This window comes from Leucoraja erinacea, chromosome 3, assembly GCF_028641065.1.
Source record: "Leucoraja erinacea ecotype New England chromosome 3, Leri_hhj_1, whole genome shotgun sequence".
In the NCBI taxonomy this organism is placed as follows: Eukaryota; Metazoa; Chordata; class Chondrichthyes; order Rajiformes; family Rajidae; genus Leucoraja; species Leucoraja erinaceus.
In genome coordinates this window covers 55485154-55503850 of record NC_073379.1, presented here as the reverse complement: position 1 = coordinate 55503850, position 18697 = coordinate 55485154, and the positions used below count along the sequence as shown (strand labels likewise).

The following is an 18697-nucleotide window of genomic DNA, read 5'->3' as shown; positions in this document are numbered from 1 at the left end:
ACACATTATTTCTGCTCTCTGCAGAAGGAATCTGACCCTGGTGTGAGCAAATCATAATGCTGAGAAAATGTTTAAATTATAGCAGAAGGCATTGTAAAATTATTGGAAAGTTTGTGCAGCCATTGGCTGCATAACAGTGCTTCAGTCGCTTATCTCCATTTTTATTTCAAAGTTAACAAGTATTACGAAGTTCCTTAACATGCTACGTGATATTACAAATGATTAATGTACTGTTTGGGAACCAAAACATTTATTTTCTTTTTAAAAAAAATTTTTTATTTTTATTTTATTTTTATTAGCAGTACAGTAAATCACATTAATACATCGCATATATCTTATTACATTATGTTGTACCACTTCATTTTTTGAGCTGTAAAAGAGAAAGAAATAAAAGAAGTAAGAAAAGTAAGCAAGAATCGTGAAGGTGCAGGAAAGTGTTGGGAGAAAAGAACCCCTTAGGGAAGGAATTAGAGAAGGAAGCAAAGAAAATAATTAAGACCCTAGAAAGAAAGGAAAAAAAAGGAAAAAAGGAAAATCAGTCGCTCTATTGTAACACAAAACTCCGCAAAAAAGGATCTACCAACCATGTTTTTATTAAAAATGTATTTTATACCCCCCATTACCCGGTCCTGGTAGCCTTTATATTTTAACTTATTATTGCATCTTAGCTTGTAATAGTTCCATAAATGCAGACCACGTCTTTTGGAAGTGATCTGCTTTACCTGCTAGGAGGAGTCTCAACTCTTCCAAGTGTAATGTTTTGAACATGTTTGAAATCCACATTTTTGTTGGTATTGGAGCATTTTTCCAAAATTTAAGTATAAGCTTTTTTCCGATTATTAGCCCATAATTAAGTAAGTTCTTTTGAAACATATTTAATTCAGGGTTAGCTTCCGATATTCCAAAAATGATCCATTCTACTCTGGGTAGAAGTTTTATTTTAAATAATTTTGTAAAGATTTCAAATATTTTGTTCCAGAATTTTTGAATTTTTGTACAGAAAACAAAAGAGTGCGCTATGTTAGCTTCTTGTACCTGACATTTATCACAAATGAGTGAGACATTGGGGAAGAGTTTATTTATTTTAGTTTTTGAATAATATAGTCTATGTAATGTTTTATATTGGATTAGAGTATGTCGTACGTTGATCGAGCATTTATGCACATATCTTAAGTGTTTATCCCAGCTCTCTTTTGAAATTTTTTATAGCTAATTCTTGTTCCCAATCTCTTCTAATATTATCTGTTGTAGGTATTTCTATATTCAATATAATATTATATAAGTATGACATTAGATTTGCTGATTTAGCCTTTATCTTCATGGCTTCATCTAATAAGTCTGGGGGCACATTATAATAGTCCTTTGTATATTTTTTCAGATAATCACGGATTTGAAGATATTTAAAATATCGATTATTTTTCAAGTTATATTTCAGTTGTAATTGTTGAAATGAAAAAAAATTAATTTCAAATTGTTACTGTCAGAATCTGGATTCCCATCAATCAATCAATCAAATAATCAATCAATCAGATTTATTCATAATATACGCAATAAAGGACACTGAAATCAATCAGCGTTTTATAGTGTTCACAATAATATCATCGATTTGCAAAAGACAAAATGAGATTTTTTCATTTGTGCTCCCTTGTTCAAACAAACAAGCAACAACAGGATTTTTCTTAGGAAGTTGAATAAATGCCAGGTCTGAATAGCCACATTTACCTGCACTAATGACCCAAGGATTAGTCCAGATTGGACTATTACCAGAATAGGTAGCAAGGTAAATTCCTAAATCATTCCGTGATTTTGTGTCTGTGGTGTGCGAGAACAGTATAATGTCAAACTCTTGGGAGTTATTTCCCTGTCCATCGTGATACTTTTCAACTTCAGAGTAGTTTTTGACACGCAAAACTACAGAGGAAGGAAAACTGATGACACTGCCATGGCAACCTTTGGGAGGTTCAACCAGCCGTTTCATCAGTTTCCCTTCTGTGAAGGTTTTTCCACCATCCTGACTGAAAGTCTCCACCCGATACTGTTTCTCACCATTCTTATTGCTCCGAGCATTGCAATAGATTAGAGGTCGTCTACAATTGCTAACTTTGCAGCATTTGGAACTAGATACTTTGTATTCGTGCACCATCGCCACCTGACATTCTCCACACTCCTCCCCAGAAACAAAGGACCCTAACTGCCAGGTCTTTCCGCGATCTTCACTAAAGAAAGTGAAAGCATGTACCCTGACTTGTTTATCTGACTCTTTTACGTGAGCATTGGCAGGGATAATAAGACAGCCATTACTTAGCTGAATGCCATGGCCGGGACCCAAGGCAAATGTTGCCCAGTCACACTCGAAATCATCTGTTAGATCTTTACTAGGTTCACTCCAGTTCTGCCCGTGGTCGGCACTGGTAACATAATAAAGTCGTGCAGCATTTTTGTTTTGGTCGATTTGATCTTGCTCAGACTTATGATTTTCGACTGCAATGAAGAAGAGAAAGATAGTGTTCGTCTTTTTCTCATAGACGGGACAAGGATTCATGGATCGATACCCCTCCTTGGTGGCAGACTGGATAGCTTTCACTTCCTTCCACTAAAAAGTAAGACCAAAAGAGTCACATAACACAGATTTGTAGCAATTTTGATATTCAAATATTCCTTTGGAGATTAAATCAATTTTTTTGAATGTCATGAGAGCTCTACCATTGAGGAAAGTGGGGAACTTCCCATCGCAAACCTGACGCCTTCTGGATGGCAGAAGGTTTTGGGGAAATATCGAGGATATTCACCTGCCATTGAAAACCCAATCGCTGACTTGTTTCTGTAGCTACTGTATTTGCGGGACTGGTCCCATTCAATTTAGGGTCCATTGGTTATCCTTAAGCATGTTAATACTGTGAAATATGAGAATGGTAACCTTATTTAATGTTAGGGGATGGTAGTTTTCTCCTTTGAGATGGTCAGCAGCTGGCAAGTGTTACAAAACTGTTACTGGCCAATTAGTGCAAATTTGAGTGTCATCTAGTTTTGTTGCATGCAAAAATGACTTTATTGTCTGGGGAGTTGCAGACAGAACTGGACAGTGCAATCATCACCAAACAGACTGCTCTAAACCTAAAGAAGATACAAAGTGCTAGGGTAACCCAGGAGTCAGGCAGCATCTCAGAAGAACATGTATCGGTCTATTGCCTGCCAGACTTTGTCTTGCCCCCACAATCAAAAGAAGGGTCAAAACCCAAAATGCCACCAATCCATGCTGTCCAGAGATGCAGCCTAACTCACCGAGTTACTCCAGCCACTTTGTGTCTTCTTTTGTAAACCAGCATCTACAGCTCCATGTTTCTACAAGTCTCTGTTCCTATGTTGGTGGTAGGATACTCAGGAAACAATTGTATACTATTTTGTAGGACATCTTTACTATCAATACAACTATTGCTGGTGCACATACCTTCAGCCAGGATGTAATTACTGCCCACATCTCTAACTAGATTGAGTGCATACACATATTCCTTGAAGTTAAAGTTGTGAATGCATCTCTCTTAATTTTATGACACAAATCTTATTGAACAGTTTGAGCCTCTATGCAAAAGGGAAGGTGATATTATTGAAAGTTAAGGGGTGACTTGATAGCATGGATACAGTGAAAATTTAGTAGAGATGAGCATAAGCTCAAAACAAAGATCATTTGTGCAACAAGAGATAAGGAGAAATGTCTTCATTCAGATAGCTGTAAACCTTTGGAATTCTTTACCCCATTGAGCTGAAGATGCCGTGTTAAAGAAAACTCCGGAGACTGGAGAATCAAAGCTTTCAAGGCAGGTAGTTAAAAGTGCCTGAGGTTGAAGGTCAGATCTCTGATGCCTGCAGGTGAAGCAGCCGTGAGGGATTTATAGCCAACTCCCATATTTGCTATGTTCAATGAGGGAACTGCTCCACTGTATAGCAATGTTACAAAATTTTGAGATTTAAAAAATCAAGTCTGCAATTTATCCCATCAGATAAAGCATAAAATGAAGTTTAATTTGACACCTAATTCACTTTCATATCTCAAGTATTTAAAAAGTTATGGACATTTTCATACTCGGAAATTAGCATCTTGTTCCCTATTGATTTTCTATGGACATTACAAAAAAGCTGTGATCGTGGGCAGTCAAAAGCCCATAACCTTCTTAAAAATTAAGAGAACTGAATGAAATTTTCAGTTATCGTAGATTGAAGCATTCTGAAACAAATATAAAATAATATTACTTGGATGACCTGAAATTGAAACATATAATTAGTTAGTTACCCAAGTGTAGCAAATTTCAAACTTCAATTACTAGATCTAAACATCTATCCATTTCTTAATAAATGATTAACATTTTTAAATAGCCCGTGTCCAAATAATATTCATAAATAATTCACAATAAAACATGATTTTGAAATCTCATTTACATTAATTTATAGGCCAAATGGAAGGAATTTAGTGTTCAATTGCTGTAAATTAGTCCATTTAAATCAGCTTTCTAGTGGGTTCACGTGAACGCGCTGGTTTAGAACGCTCACATTGCGCTGGATTTGTGCCCTCAAATGCCCAGAAAAATACTGCGGGATATAAAGAGCCCAAAATGAGCTACTCGCTATAGAAAACTTTGTATATAGGGTTCTTAAGAAGCCCTTTAAAAATAAGCTACATACCTTTAATTGTTTGCTTTATAAAATCCTGGGGCTGCGAGAGGTCGTGGTTTAGAGAGTGATTTTTAAACTACTATAACTATTATACAAGGCCATAAAAACTAATATTACCTTTTGCGATGGGGTCTTTCAGCGATTTTTCATAATGATTTACTAGGCTGAACATTTCCGATTGCAACAGCCTAGTAAAAATCGCGTTTTAAACCCGCCCCCGGATAAATCAGACCAATTCATAACGAGTTGGTCTCCATTCGTCGTTTTTTTGGAATCATATGGTGCAACACAATTGTAAAAAATAACTGTTTCAGGACTGGACGAGGGTTGGTCAAGACTATAAATAATGATCTCCTTTTCTTTTCACTATTTTCTCTCTCAACTTTCTTCATTTACTCGTTTTCTTTCTTCACACACTATATATTTCACATTTTTCTATCCTTTACTATCTAACCTCTTTTTCTTATTCTCATCTTTTTAAAAATAAAAAAAAAAAAAAAAAAAAAAACCCGCCCCCTCAAAACAGCGCCAAAATCACACACACGGGCTGGGGCAGATTTTCAACGACGCTTCAGGCAGGCTTAGCAACATACCTACACTGTAAGCTACTCATGCATAGTAAACGTAAAGGCCCGTGTAGGTGGCTGATGTAAAAAAGTTACAGATGACGAAGAGTTGGCCAAAATGAAAGGGAAAATTCAAAAAGTTATGAGTTTATAGGACTTTGTTTATAGAACTTTGGTTACCATATTTTTGGTCAAATCCACAGGAACAGATATTAGCAACATTAGTACATATCAAGGTTGACCCAATGTTTGTTCTTTGGAATAGAGACCAATAATTTAGAGAGGTTTTGTGAGAAGGAACAAAAACAATAGTAAAATGATACAAAATGTCTTCTATTGATCATTAATTTCCAGGTGCTGCAATAAAGATATGTTATAAAAACAGGTGCATCGGAAGAATCTGAAGATGCCTCCTGTATGTCAACTGTGATTAGAGAATGGATAGTTCATATGTAGAGTGTATAGCTCCCTGAAAGTGGCAAAGAAGGTGTGTGATATGTTTGTCAGAAAGTCTAGTTGCAACTTTATAGGACTGGTTATACCATATTTGGAGAATTGTGGCATATCTGGTCCATAACAGAAAGGCTGTGGAGCCGTTGGAAGAGGTTTTACCAGAATGTTGCCTGGATTAGAGCATCTTAGCTAAAAGAAAAGGTTAGATAAACTTGGAATGTTTTCTCTGGAGCATTGGACGTTAAAGGCAGAGTATATAAAATTATAGGGTAGCACAGATAGGGTAGACAGAACCACTTTCCTTGGGTGGAAATGTCAAAGACTAGAGAAAATACATTTAAATTGGGAGGGGCAACATTTAAAGTAGATGTACAGGGCAAGTATTTACACAGAGAGGGGTAGGTGCCTGCAACATGTTGCCAGGGGTGGTGGTGGAGACTGATACAATGGGGGGGTGCAGGTTTTATAGAAACATAGAAACATAGAAATTAGGTGCAGGAGTAGGCCATTCGGCCCTTCGAGCCTGCACCGCCATTCAATATGATCATGGCTGATCATCCAACTCAGTATCCCGTACCTGCTTTCTCTCCATACCCCCTGATCCACCTTAGCCACAAGGGCCTCATCTAACTCCCTCTTAAATATAGCCAATGAACTGGCCTCAACTACCCTCTGTGGCAGAGAGTTCCAGAGATTCACCACTCTCTGCGTGAAAAAAGTTCTTCTCATCTCGGTTTTAAAGGATTTCCCCTTTATCCTTAAGCTGTGACCCCTTGTCCTGGACTTCCCCAACATCGGGAACAATCTTCCTGCATCTAGCCTGTCCAACCCCTTAAGAATTTTGTAAGTTTCTATAAGATCCCCTCTCAATCTTCTAAATTCTAGAGAGTATAAACCAAGTCTATCCAGTCTTTCTTCATAAGACAGTCCTGACATCCCAGGAATCAGTCTGGTGAACCGTCTCTGCACTCCCTCTATGGCAATAATGTCCTTCCTCAGATTTGGAGACCAAAACTGTACGCAATACTCCAGGTGTGGTCTCACCAAGGCCCTGTACAACTGCAGTAGAACCTCTCTGCTCCTATACTCAAATCCTTTTGCAATGAAAGCTAACATACCATTCGCTTTCTTTACTGCCTGCTGCACCTGCATGCCTACCTTCAATGACTGGTGTACCATGACACCCAGGTGTCGCTGCATCTCCCCCTTTCCCAATCGACCACCATTTAGATAATAGTCTGCTTTCCTGTTTTTGCCACCAAAATGGATAACCTCACATTTATCCACATTATACTGCATCTGCCAAACATTTGCCCACTCACCCAGCCTATCCAAGTCACCCTGCAGTCTCCTAGCATCCTCCTCACAGCTAACACTGCCCCCCAGCTTAGTGTCATCCGCAAACTTGGAGATATTGCCTTCAATTCCCTCATCCAGATCATTAATATATATTGTAAATAGCTGGGGTCCCAGTACTGAGCCTTGCGGTACCCCACTAGTCACTGCCTGCCATTGTGAAAAGGACCCGTTTACTCCTACTCTTTGCTTCCTGTTTGCCAGCCAGTTCTCTATCCACATCAATACTGAACCCCCAATGTAGGGACACAAATATGCAGGGAATGGAGTCACATGCAAGCAGAGACGATTAATTTGTCATCATGGACACTGTGGGCCGAATGACATTTCTTGTGCTGTGCTGTTCCATCTTCTTTGCATAAACACAAGTTGTGTACTTTCAAGTCGGTGGTTTCCAAGTCCAGAACCTAAGCAAGAAAGGGGTGGTCTCTTGCAACTGGACAACAGAGGTGGAAACATTCAACTTGATGCGTTTAGAATGTTTAAAAGTCTCGGAAGAGGACATGACTTCAGAATTAAGGGACAGAAGTTTAGGGGTAATATGAGGGGGAACTTCTTTACTCAGAGAGTGATAGCGGTGTGGAATGAGCTTCCAGTGGAAGTGGTGTCAGCAGGTTCATTGGTATCATTTAAAAATAAATTGGATAGGCATATGGATGAGAAGGGAATGGAGGGTTATGGTATGAGTGCAGGCAGGTGGGACTAAGGGGAAAAAAAGTTGTTCGGCACGGACTTGTAGGGCCGAGATGGCCTGTTTCCGTGCTGTAATTGTTATATGGTTATATGGTTATATGGTTATGAGATTCATACAACAAATGATTTGCGAGGAGAGAGGAAACAGAATCTACCATGCCTCTCTCCCAGAGGAAGAGCTGGTTTCTCCATTTATGATTTGCCATTGGAGGCAGTTCCTAGACCAGTAAGTTTGTCATGTGGTTTGTACCTTGACATTCACAAATAAAGTGATTGAGGGGTTGCAATTTTGGACAGTTACTGTAATCCATACAGACATTGTGACTGTACGGGCAGAATGTTTTATTTAATTCATTCATTCTTAGAAATGCAAACAAAATAGTCAAGTGTTGTGGCCTGGATGCGGTCAGAAAAAGGCTGGACGCCAGGCAGGTTCAAAAATGTGACCCTTTTAGGGATCGACTTTGTTTACCTGAAATTTGTTTGAAGGGTTGTCATATGTGCCCTCACGCATGTACAGCTTGGTGGCATCTTCATCACGGAGGCCGCTTCTCTTCTCAGCAAACGCCAGAAGTATGTTTGCGTTTGGAATGTGGAGCAGAGCAGGAATACGATACCCCTCAGTTTGGTCCTTCTCAAACAGGTCGGTTGTGTCAACAGATTCTGAAGAAGCCATCGTAGAAAACTAGAATAGCGTGTAGTTATAAATAAACGTCTCTGCAGAAGGAGAAAGCTGCTCAGAATTATCTTTGAAACTTGTACCTGAATTGTGCACATTAGGAATGAACCAATAGATAACTAGGTGATATTTATTCTGATAGTGTGTCCAGTAGCAAAAGTAAAACACAGGTAGCTGCAGTTTTTAGTATTGCCACCACCTCATTTCATTGTTCACTGATTAAAAAGTCCTGGTGAGGTTCTGCTCTCCAGATCTGGGATATATTACGGTGAAGGATTGTCCATTCTACCTGCCATGGGAATTCACTTTGGATATCCCGACCAAGCTCCTCTATAATCTTTGATCCCGGCCAAAGATCCTGTTGCGGAGCAAGATAGGCCACTCCCAAAGATTATAGAGTGACCTTTGGCCACTCCTGCGAAATGCAATGGGCTGACGTGTAGTACGTTGCGGAGGGGATCCTGGGCATTTCCCCCGCCCATTTTACCTACCCGATCCGACCCGAATCGCAGGGTAATCAACGTTGCGGGGGGACAGTTTTTGTGTGTGATATAGGGTTAGATTCATAATTCTGTTAGTTCATAATTCTGTTAATTCTTGTTAAGGAATAAAATGTTTATAAATTTTGACTGGTAATTTTCTTTTTTAATGATTTTTAAATCATTTATTTTTAAATGGCTCATATGCTGTGTTTGAGGATTTTGTATTACACTTCCACTCTGTAATTCATTCATCTAATCACATTAATGTAATCACACTGTTCACATCTGCAGTATTTGGGAAAATAATAGCAATATGAAGGTTCCAGTTGCTCTAGCCCTGGAATGTTACTTACCTGTTTTTGTGCTTATTTTCTATTTTCTATGGAGTTGTTTCTCCACAAATAAAAAGGGGTCTGGTCTTCCCAATAGCCAGAGAGTGAAATGAGATCTGCCTGTAATGGTGGGGTTATCTAATTGAAGAATTTCACCAAATTAAATTTGTTTTGAGCAAGATTTACAAAAGCTGAATAACTTAAGGATGGTTTTATTCCATAAGCATACAACTGACTAGATTGTGCTGGAAAGAACACACATACATGAATGTAATATAGATGTTTATAATCATATAACACACACAATTATATTTCTTCTGATTTTTATATCCAATGATGAACTTTATTTCAGACTAGACAAGGGACATTAAATAATAAACATTGTAACCCTCCCCCCAACTTCACACACACTCGGCCCTATCCCACCCCTCAACTCCCCGCCCCCGGCATCCCGCGCCTCCACCCACACTACAACGTCTCCCCCCCCTCCTATGCTGTAGTCCCTTAAACTACCAGCAGCCCCCAACCCCACATCTCTCCCCATGCTCTGCACCCCGGCCCCTACCCCACCTCTCTCTCCCAAAGATCTTATAGCGGAGCTCTGCTATAAGATCTTTGCTCTCTCCCTTCCCCGGCCCTACCCAACACTCCTGCGCCACCACTACCCCACTTGCACTACTCCCCTCCTCTCTCCCCACTGCCCCGGGCCGCGCACCCCCTCTCCCCACCTAGGCCCCAGGCCTCCCTGCTGCCCCAGGCCGCTCACCCCTCTCTCCCTGCCCAAGTCAAAGACCAAAGCGAAGATACTGGAGCGGAGGCAGAAGCAAAGATCCGATCTTTGGCCGGAAGCAAGATGGCGGAGCAAGATGGCAGAACAAGATGGCGGAGGCTGGTTGCTAACATGGGTCCTATAATCACCCATGAATCTGCCCATGACCGTACTACGTGTTTTGTGTAGGAGTAGGCCATCTTGCTCTGCTATAAGATCTTTGATCCCGACTGCAAACTACATACTGGTACTAAGCTCTCACTTGAGGAACAACACACTCATCAATATCCTTGAAAAAAAAAGTACCCCGAGGCCTTGCTCACAATAGCCGGTGATCAGACTAATCTCAAGAGCGTTCTGCCAAAATATTATCAACACGTCTCCTGCCCAACCCGAGGACCAAACACCCTCGACCACTGCTACATAATCATCAAAAAACGCATACCGCTCCTTTCGCAGACTGCATTTTGGTAAATCTGATCACCTGTCTGTGCTTCTATTCCCTGCTGAACAACCTGCAAGCTATTCACTGCACAAACTGAAGTGAGAAGATCCGGTACAGAAACACGTGAAGTGTTGGTCAATGGAAACAATTAACATCCTTTGCGACTGTTTTCAATTAGTGGACTGGACTGGTCTGTATTCAAGGAAACTGCGGCTAACCTAGACGAATATGCCACAGACTTTATCAGCAATGTGTTGAGGATAATGTACCAAAGAAGATGATATGCATATTTCCCAGTCGGACACCATGGATGAACTGCAAGGTCCACTCCCAGCTAAAGTCTGAATCTGCAGCAGTCGTGTGAAATGATCCTGAGCAGAACAAGAAATCTATCCACGGCCTTCGCAGAGCTAGAATGCCAAAAGGAAATTCTGGGCTGAGCTGGTGTCATGAGGCAAGGACACGTATACTTCTAGATTCTCACAGAGGTATTCACAGACATCTTTAAGCACCTGACACCTGCTTCAAAAAGACCACTGTCATCTCCGGTGCCAAAGAAAATGAAGGTGGTGTGCCTAATGATTACCATCCAGTGGCTCTCATATACACCATCATGAAGTGCTTTGAGAGATTGGTGATGACACACATTAGCTCCAGCCTCCCAGCCAGCCGTGATCCACTGTAGTTTACTTACCGACGTCACAGGTTCACAGCACACAACATCTCCCTTACTCTAAACTCAACACTGGAACACCTAGATAAGTGACTCCCACACTAGACTCCTATTTATCAACCATAGCTCTGCCTTCAACACCATAATCCCATCCAAACTCACCTCCAAACTCTTAGAGCAAAGAATCAGCTCCCCCATTCTGCCACTGGATCCTTGACCTTCAAACCCACAGACCTCACTCAGCAAGGACAGTTGACAACACATACACAAAAATTCTCAACTTTGGTACCCCATAAGGATGTTTTCTCAGTCCACTACTATACTCCCTGCTATACCCTCATGATTGTATGGCAAACTTTGGCTCTAATTCCGTCAACAGGTTTTGCAGATGACACCATTGTGGTGGGATGAATTCCAAACAATGAGGATGGAGTACAGGAAGAAGAGAGAGAACCAGTGACATAGTATCAGGACAATAACTTCTTCTGCAATGTCAACAAGGTAAAGGAGCTACTTATTGACTTCGGGAAGCATGATAACGTACATGCCCCAATCAATATCAATGGTGCGGAAGTGGAAAAGGTTGAGAGCTTCAAGTTGCTTGGTGTTAATATTACCAATGATCTGCAGTGGTCCAACCACATGAAAGCGAAAGCCAGGAAGGCACACCAACCCGTCCACTTCCTGAGAAATCTGAGGAAATTTAGCAGACTTCAGTGACTATTACCAATTTCTACAGACGCGCTATAGAAAGCATACTGCTGGGTTGCATCACAGCTTGGTTTTCAAACTGCTCTGCCTAAGAACACAATAAACTGCAGAGGTGTAAATGTAGCCCAGTCCATTACACATACCAGACTTTCCACCATTGACTCCATCTACACTTCACACTAGCTTGCAAAAGGAGCTTTTCGCCAGTCATTGCTTCTTCCTGATCCCTTCCAACAGAAGGCACAGAAGCTTGAAAGGGGGCACCACCAGACTCAGGAACAGCTTCTTCACCTCTGTTACCAGTCTTCGGAACAGTCCTCAATAAGGTAGGATACTTTTCCATTCACCTCTACCCTACAGAGCAATTTGTCTATGGAACTGATACACTACAATGCGAAGAACTATATTCTGTACTCTATCTTCTGTATCCTTCCAATCAAAACTCAACCCATCCCTCCCACATCTGCTGTATTTTCCTTCCACATACATTTTCCTGTCCATCTCGTTTTCTTCTCATTCTTTGTTCACTTATTCCATCCCCTCCCACCCACCTGCTTCCATTACTCTCACTAACACCCCCGTTCCCCCTATCACTTACCAGCCTCTTTCCCATCCCTTTTACGGCTACTTACTGGCAATCTTTACTCTTCCCTCAGTCCTGATGCACGGCTTCGAACCGAAATGTTGGCTTGCTCCTTTAGACAGGAAATACAAAGCACGCCCAAGAAATATAAGGACATGATTAGACGGAATGACGAATGCACATCAGGAATGTGTTTATTGGAATTTAACTGCTTGCTTCCTTCACTGAAATGTGATCCGGACATCAATGAGATTTACAAGCGATTTCAACGTCTGCATTTGTTCTCAGTCAGTCCTTAAGTGGGTACCTTCAGAGTAATCACTTGACTAAAATACAATCATGAAACTTTCCTAATGCTGGCAAACTCCCAAATGGAGCTTTACCCCATCAAAAGATATTTGTTATGTCAGACCCCAAATACAATGACATTTCTTATATGGCATTGGACATTTCTTTTTTTGTTTTTTTTTTGATTATTTTATTAGAAGTTAATACAGCACAAAACAGTGCAGTGGAACCTAATTTTAGGTGCCAACTATGTAATACCGTAATCCATTCTATGTACAACCTCTAGTTTTATGTTATAAGAAGGAAGTAAGCAGGACAAGAAAAAGAAAACAATAGAAAGGGGAAAAAAGTGGAAAAATAGATGGTAGAGAGTAGAAAAACGTGAAGTGTGTATATAAAAAATAAAAAAAAGGAAGAGAGAAAGTGGAGAGCAGAAATAGAAGAGAAGGCCCCTTAAAAGAGAATTTTTCAAATCTGTATTCGGAGATGTAGCTCTATCCGCGTCATGAACTGAAATCAGCAATCCTTACGGTACCGCTGCATCACATGATTCCAAAAAGTCGATGAAAGGAGACCAACTCCTTAAGAATTGGTCATATTTATCTATTAGTCGGAGTCTCATTTCTTCAAGGCGTGCTATGTCCATCATATTCCTAATCCACATTTTAACAGTTGGTGTGGTTGTATTTTTTCCAAAATTTAAGTATCAATTTCTTTCTATTTATTAACCCATAATTAAAAAAAACATTTTGATCTTTATTTAAATTGGTATCTTCTCCTATTATTCCAAATATAACCCATTCCGTTTTGGGTTCTATTCTTGACTTGAAAATCTTTGTAAATATATCAAATATATCACTCCAAAATTTATTCAACTTTGTACATCCTACAAATGAATGTGTTATATTAGCGTTTTGAAACAAACATTTATCGCATCTGGGAGAGACGTTTGGATAAAATTTATTCAACCTCGTTTTTGAATAATATAGTCTATGTAATAATTTGAATTGAATTAAATTATGTCTTGCATTAATAGAACAGTTATGTGTATTCATCAAATACTTTTCCCATCTATCCTTCGAGATCTTTATCATTAGCTCTTGTTCCCAATCTTCCCTTAATGCTTCTGTTGAGGGTGATTCTCTATTTAATATATTATTATAAAAGTATGATATTAATTTTTGTGAATCAGCCTTAATATTCATTGCTTCTTCCAAAGGATCTAAAAATACAGTTTGAAATCTATGTGTATATTTCTTCATAAAGTCACATACCTGTATATATTTAAAATATTGATTATCCTTCAATTTAAATTTTAATTTTAGTTGTTGAAATGATAACAGTTTGCCCACTTCATACATATCCCCTACTTTCCTAATCCCCAGTCTATCCCATTGTTGATATGTTTTGTCGATGAGAGAAGGTTTGAATGCGGGGTTGTTCAATAGTGGGGTTAGTACTGATAAATTATTTAATTTCAAGGATACTTTTATTTGTTTCCAAATTCTTATTATATTGTGAATAATTGGGTTCTTCTTATATATTATACTATTCAATTTTATCGGTGAGAGCAGGATCGTTCCTATATCGTGCGGATAGCACTCCTCTTTCTCCATTCTTATCCACTCCAACTGCTGAGTGGAACTATCCAGCCAGTATATTATGTTCTTAATATGCACTGCCCAGTAGTAATATATAAAGTTAGGTAATGATAAACCCCCAACTTCTTTAGATTTGCACAAATGCTTTCGTTGAATTCTATGTGTTCTGTAGTCCCATATAAAATTAGTGATAGTGGAATGTAATTTTTTGAAAAAATATTTTGGAATATATATTGGGATCGCTTGAAACAAATATATTAATTGTGGTAATTGGACATTTCTTACATGGCAAATGTTGCCCACTCTTTGATGGTGTCACCTATGAAAGACTCTGTTAAATCTTTGGTTTCACTCCAGCTCTGCGGGAGGTAGTTGTGGATGGTTGGTTTTGTGATTGAAAGCCTGTAACCAGTGCTGTGCGGTAGGCGTCTGTGAGGTAGGGGTCAGCAATGTGTTGAGGATTGAGACTGCATTTAGAGTATTGGGCTCAGTTCTGGGCACCATGTTATAGGAAAGATATTGCAAAGCTTGAAAGGGTTCAGAGAAGATTTATGAGGATGTCTCCAGAACTAGAGGATCTGAGCTAGGGAGAGATTGAGTAGGCTGGGTCTCTATTCCTTGGAACGCAGGAGTATGAGGGGCGATCTTATAGAGGTGTATAAGATCATGTGAGGAATAGAGTGGGGGAATCGTGGGCCAGAGGACATAGGCTCAAGGTGAAGGGGAAAAGATTCAACACAAATCTGAGGGATAACTTTTTCACACAAATGGTGGTGGGTGTATAGAACGAGCTGCCGGACAGCAGAAGGAATAACAACTTACACGCAGGCTGGCTGGATCACAAGAGAGATTTATTACCCAACATTCCCTACTTATATACAACACCAACTCATTAGCATATACATGCATATGCATGAATACATTACGCTGCTCTCCCCTTTTTTAAGTATTAAATCTAAGTACACAGTAACAATTTTCTTGTTGTGATACTGGATTTAAACCAGTTTTCATTAAATCTTAAATGATAACACAATATATTTATTTTACATATTTACACATTTTCATTCTACCTAGACATTGAGTTACTTAACTTAAAAACCTAATCTGACCACTGGTTTACAGATCCTGCCTGATCGTCTAACAGTAACAGGTGTAACAGGTTTAGGTATTGACTCAACTGTTTAACTGTTTAAGTACCCTGACCTTTACCAGAGGATTTGTTTTTGTTTGTCTGTACTAACTGAACTCCGTGTTTCAATCACAGTTGGCTCTTCCAACTCACTTTCAGATAAAGACTCGGGGATTAGGACTTCATGCTCAGTTTTTGGCTCATCTTTGGCTGGAATCATTTGATCAACATGAAACTTTTGATCCTATCTCCAACTTCAACTAAGCATCTTTTTGTTCTACACACTTCCACTATTTTCCCAACGTCCCATTTGTCACGACTGGACTTCGTGGGAGGACTGAGAACACAAACCTGCTCATCTGGCTTGAAGTACCTCTCCTTTTTTGGGAGTCAAAATGGCGTTTCTGACTTAATTGTTTTTGTTCAACTCTCAAAGCCAAATTGGGTTGAACTAAACTTAAGCGTATTCTTAGCCTTCTCTTCATCAACAGTTCTGCAGGTGAGTAACCTGTTGTGTGTGGTGTGGTTCTGTACTTCAGCAAGAAACTAGCCAAACGATGTTTCATGCTGAGCTTTGAACTACCCTGCAAAACCCGTTTCTTGAGAGCGCCTTTGACAACTCTAACAGACCTTTCCGCCGCCCCGTTAGAGGCTGGATGGCATGGGGGAACAAGTGTGTGTTTTACACCATTCCGCTGCATGAACTCTTTGAACTGTTCTGAACGAAACTGAGGCCCGTTGTCAGAAACAAGTTCTTCAGGTAAACCATGGCATGCAAACATGGATCTCAACTCATCTATGGTATGCTCAGTAGTAGTGCTTGACCCCATATGTTTAACCTCAATCCATTTGGAATGACTATCTACCAGCACCAGAAAGTGATCATTACCCTTTTCGCAAAAATCTACATGAACTCTCTGAAAAGGTTCACTTGGCCATGACCAGGGTTGCAGTGGTGTTTTTGGTGGTTTACTCCGGCAATTTTGGCAGACGCTACATTTGCTCACCAGTGACTCAATGTCACTGTCAATACCAGGCCAATACACAAAACTTCTGGCAATTGATTTCATGCTTACTATGCCAGGATGTTCGGCATGAAGTTCGTTCATAATTTTGTTTCTCAAAGACTCTGGTACAACCACTGTAACCCCATTTAACGCATCCCTGCTCACATGATAATTCATGGCATCGATTATGGAAAGGCTTCAGCTCTGAGTTCAGAACTGAGTTCAATCCACTATCGATTTCAGTCCAACCATTCAATGTCTGTTCATAAACCCACTTCAGCACATTGTCTTTCTTTGTCTCTGCTGCAATTTCTGTTGCAGTCACTGGAAAGTCTTCATCTACCACTTGCATTGTGTAGATTGAGTTCTCACTTCCCACGTCAGGGTTCTCATGGGGCAACCGGGACAATGCATCTGGAACTGTGTTGCACTTGGAGCTCCTGTACTCCACCTTGTAGTCATACTGGGACAGCAAAATTGCCCAGCACTGCATCCTTGATGCCGCCATGGAAGGTATAGCTGACTTGGGACCCAGTATCACTAGTAGTGGCTTGTGATCAGTCACTAGGGTGAATGGTCTGCCGAGAAGAAACTGATGGAATTTCTTGTTTCCAAACACGATGCTGAGTGTTTCCTTTTCTATCTGCGCATAGTTGCGTTCACTCGATGACAAGGTGCGGGATGCAAAAGCAATAGGCTTTTCCTGTCCATCATTCATTATGTGGGAGATCACTGCACCTACACCATAACTTGAAGCATCACTAAGTTTCATCTTGCATGTCGTATCATAGTGAACAAGAGGTTTGTCACTTGGCAAGTTTTCCTTGCAGATGTCAAATGCACGTTGCTGTTCCTTTCCCCACGTCCATTTCACGTCTTTTTGTAGCAGATGATGTAGTGGCTTTAGCACAGTTGCTAAATCTGGAAGAAATCGTGCATAGACCTGCACCATCCCAAGGAATGATCGTAGCTCTGACACTTTGTTGAGTTTTGGAGCATTCACAATTGCTTCAACTTTCGCTTTCACTGGGCGAAGTCCATTGGCGTCTACCTTGAGTCCAAGGTAGACCACCTCTGACTATGCAAATGCACATTTACTTTGACGCAGTTTGACATTGTGGCAGTTCAGTCTTATGAGAACTTGCTCTAGGATTTCCAGATGTTCTACCTTGCCTTCTGTAAATATCAATAGGTCATCCTGGTTGCACACACAGTGCGGAATGCCTTGTAATATTTGGTCCATGACAGACTGAAACATTTTCGGGGAGGATGTCACGCCATAGGGCAGTTTTGTATATGAATACAAGCCCTTATGTGTGTTGATAGTCAAGTACTGCTGACTTTACTTGTCAACATTGAGTTGGGCGTAAGCGTGAGACAAGTCCAGTTTAGTGAAGACTCTTGCTCCGCTAAGTTCTGCGTACAGATCTTGCGAGGTTGGTAACGGATATTGTTCGTCAACAACGGCTTGGTTGATTGTGACTTTGTAATCACCACAGTTGAACAATTGGCGTTGCCCAGTTACTCTGGTCAGTCTTCACAAGTACTCCATTCCGCTCTAACCTGTTGAGTTCTACCTCCACTTGGTGCTTTAGTGTATATGGTACAGGTCTTGGTCGACAATACACAGGCCTCACATCTTCTTTAAGTTGAATGTGTGCAGAGTACCCTGTTATTCCCGTGTAACTGTCGGCAGAAATGTTTGCATATTTGCTTATGACTTTTTCAAGACGTGATTTGGACAAATTGACGCTGAAAATGTTCTTCCAGTCTAATTCTATTCTACTCGGCCAATCCTTTCCAAGGAAGGTTGGTTTATTTCTGTAGCTGGCCACTATGATGGGCAGTGTTACAGACTAACCATTATGCTGAACTTTACAGTTCATTTGTCCACAAGTCTCCAAAACTTCGCCCGAGTAGGTTCTCAGCTTGACCTTACTCTCAAACAATGGTATCTGTGGGAACTTTGTTTCGTACAGATCTTTTCTCGTGACCGAACAATCTGCTGCCATGTCAATACACATATCGATTAACTGTTCATTAATCAATAGTTTAGTTCGAAAGTCCTTGCCTTGGCTGGGTGTAGGCTTATCGATTTTGGTTGTATAAATGGTGCACAACCCAAGTTCATTTCCATCTGCGTTCACCACCTAGTTGTGAACTCCTCTTCGGTGTTGTTGCTTGATTTCCGCAGATTGTTGGTTTCCTGTTTTATGCTTGGCCCGACATGCTGAGGCGATGTGGCCTTTCTTCTGGCAGTTA

General features: G+C 40.3%; 1 protein-coding gene across 4 annotated transcripts; it reads right to left on the bottom strand.

The window, feature by feature from the left end:
- Positions 1-268: 268 nt before the first annotated feature.
- LOC129695621 (sialidase-4-like) lies at positions 269-15214 on the bottom strand. 4 transcript variants are annotated; one of them, XM_055632739.1, is made up of 4 exons: positions 15122-15214; positions 12460-12522; positions 8209-8453; positions 269-2593 (listed from the first exon to the last, which is right to left on the bottom strand). In XM_055632739.1, the coding sequence occupies exons 3-4, from the start codon at positions 8410-8412 to the stop codon at positions 1571-1573; spliced, it is 1227 nt and encodes a 408-aa protein (XP_055488714.1). In that variant the 5' UTR covers positions 8413-8453; positions 12460-12522; positions 15122-15214; the 3' UTR covers positions 269-1570. The 4 variants fall into 4 exon arrangements, with proteins under 4 accessions (XP_055488714.1, XP_055488715.1, XP_055488716.1 ...); XM_055632740.1 differs by lacking the exon at positions 15122-15214 and adding an exon at positions 11734-11809; XM_055632741.1 differs by lacking the exon at positions 15122-15214 and having other exon boundaries at positions 8209-8469.
- Positions 15215-18697: the final 3483 nt, after the last annotated feature.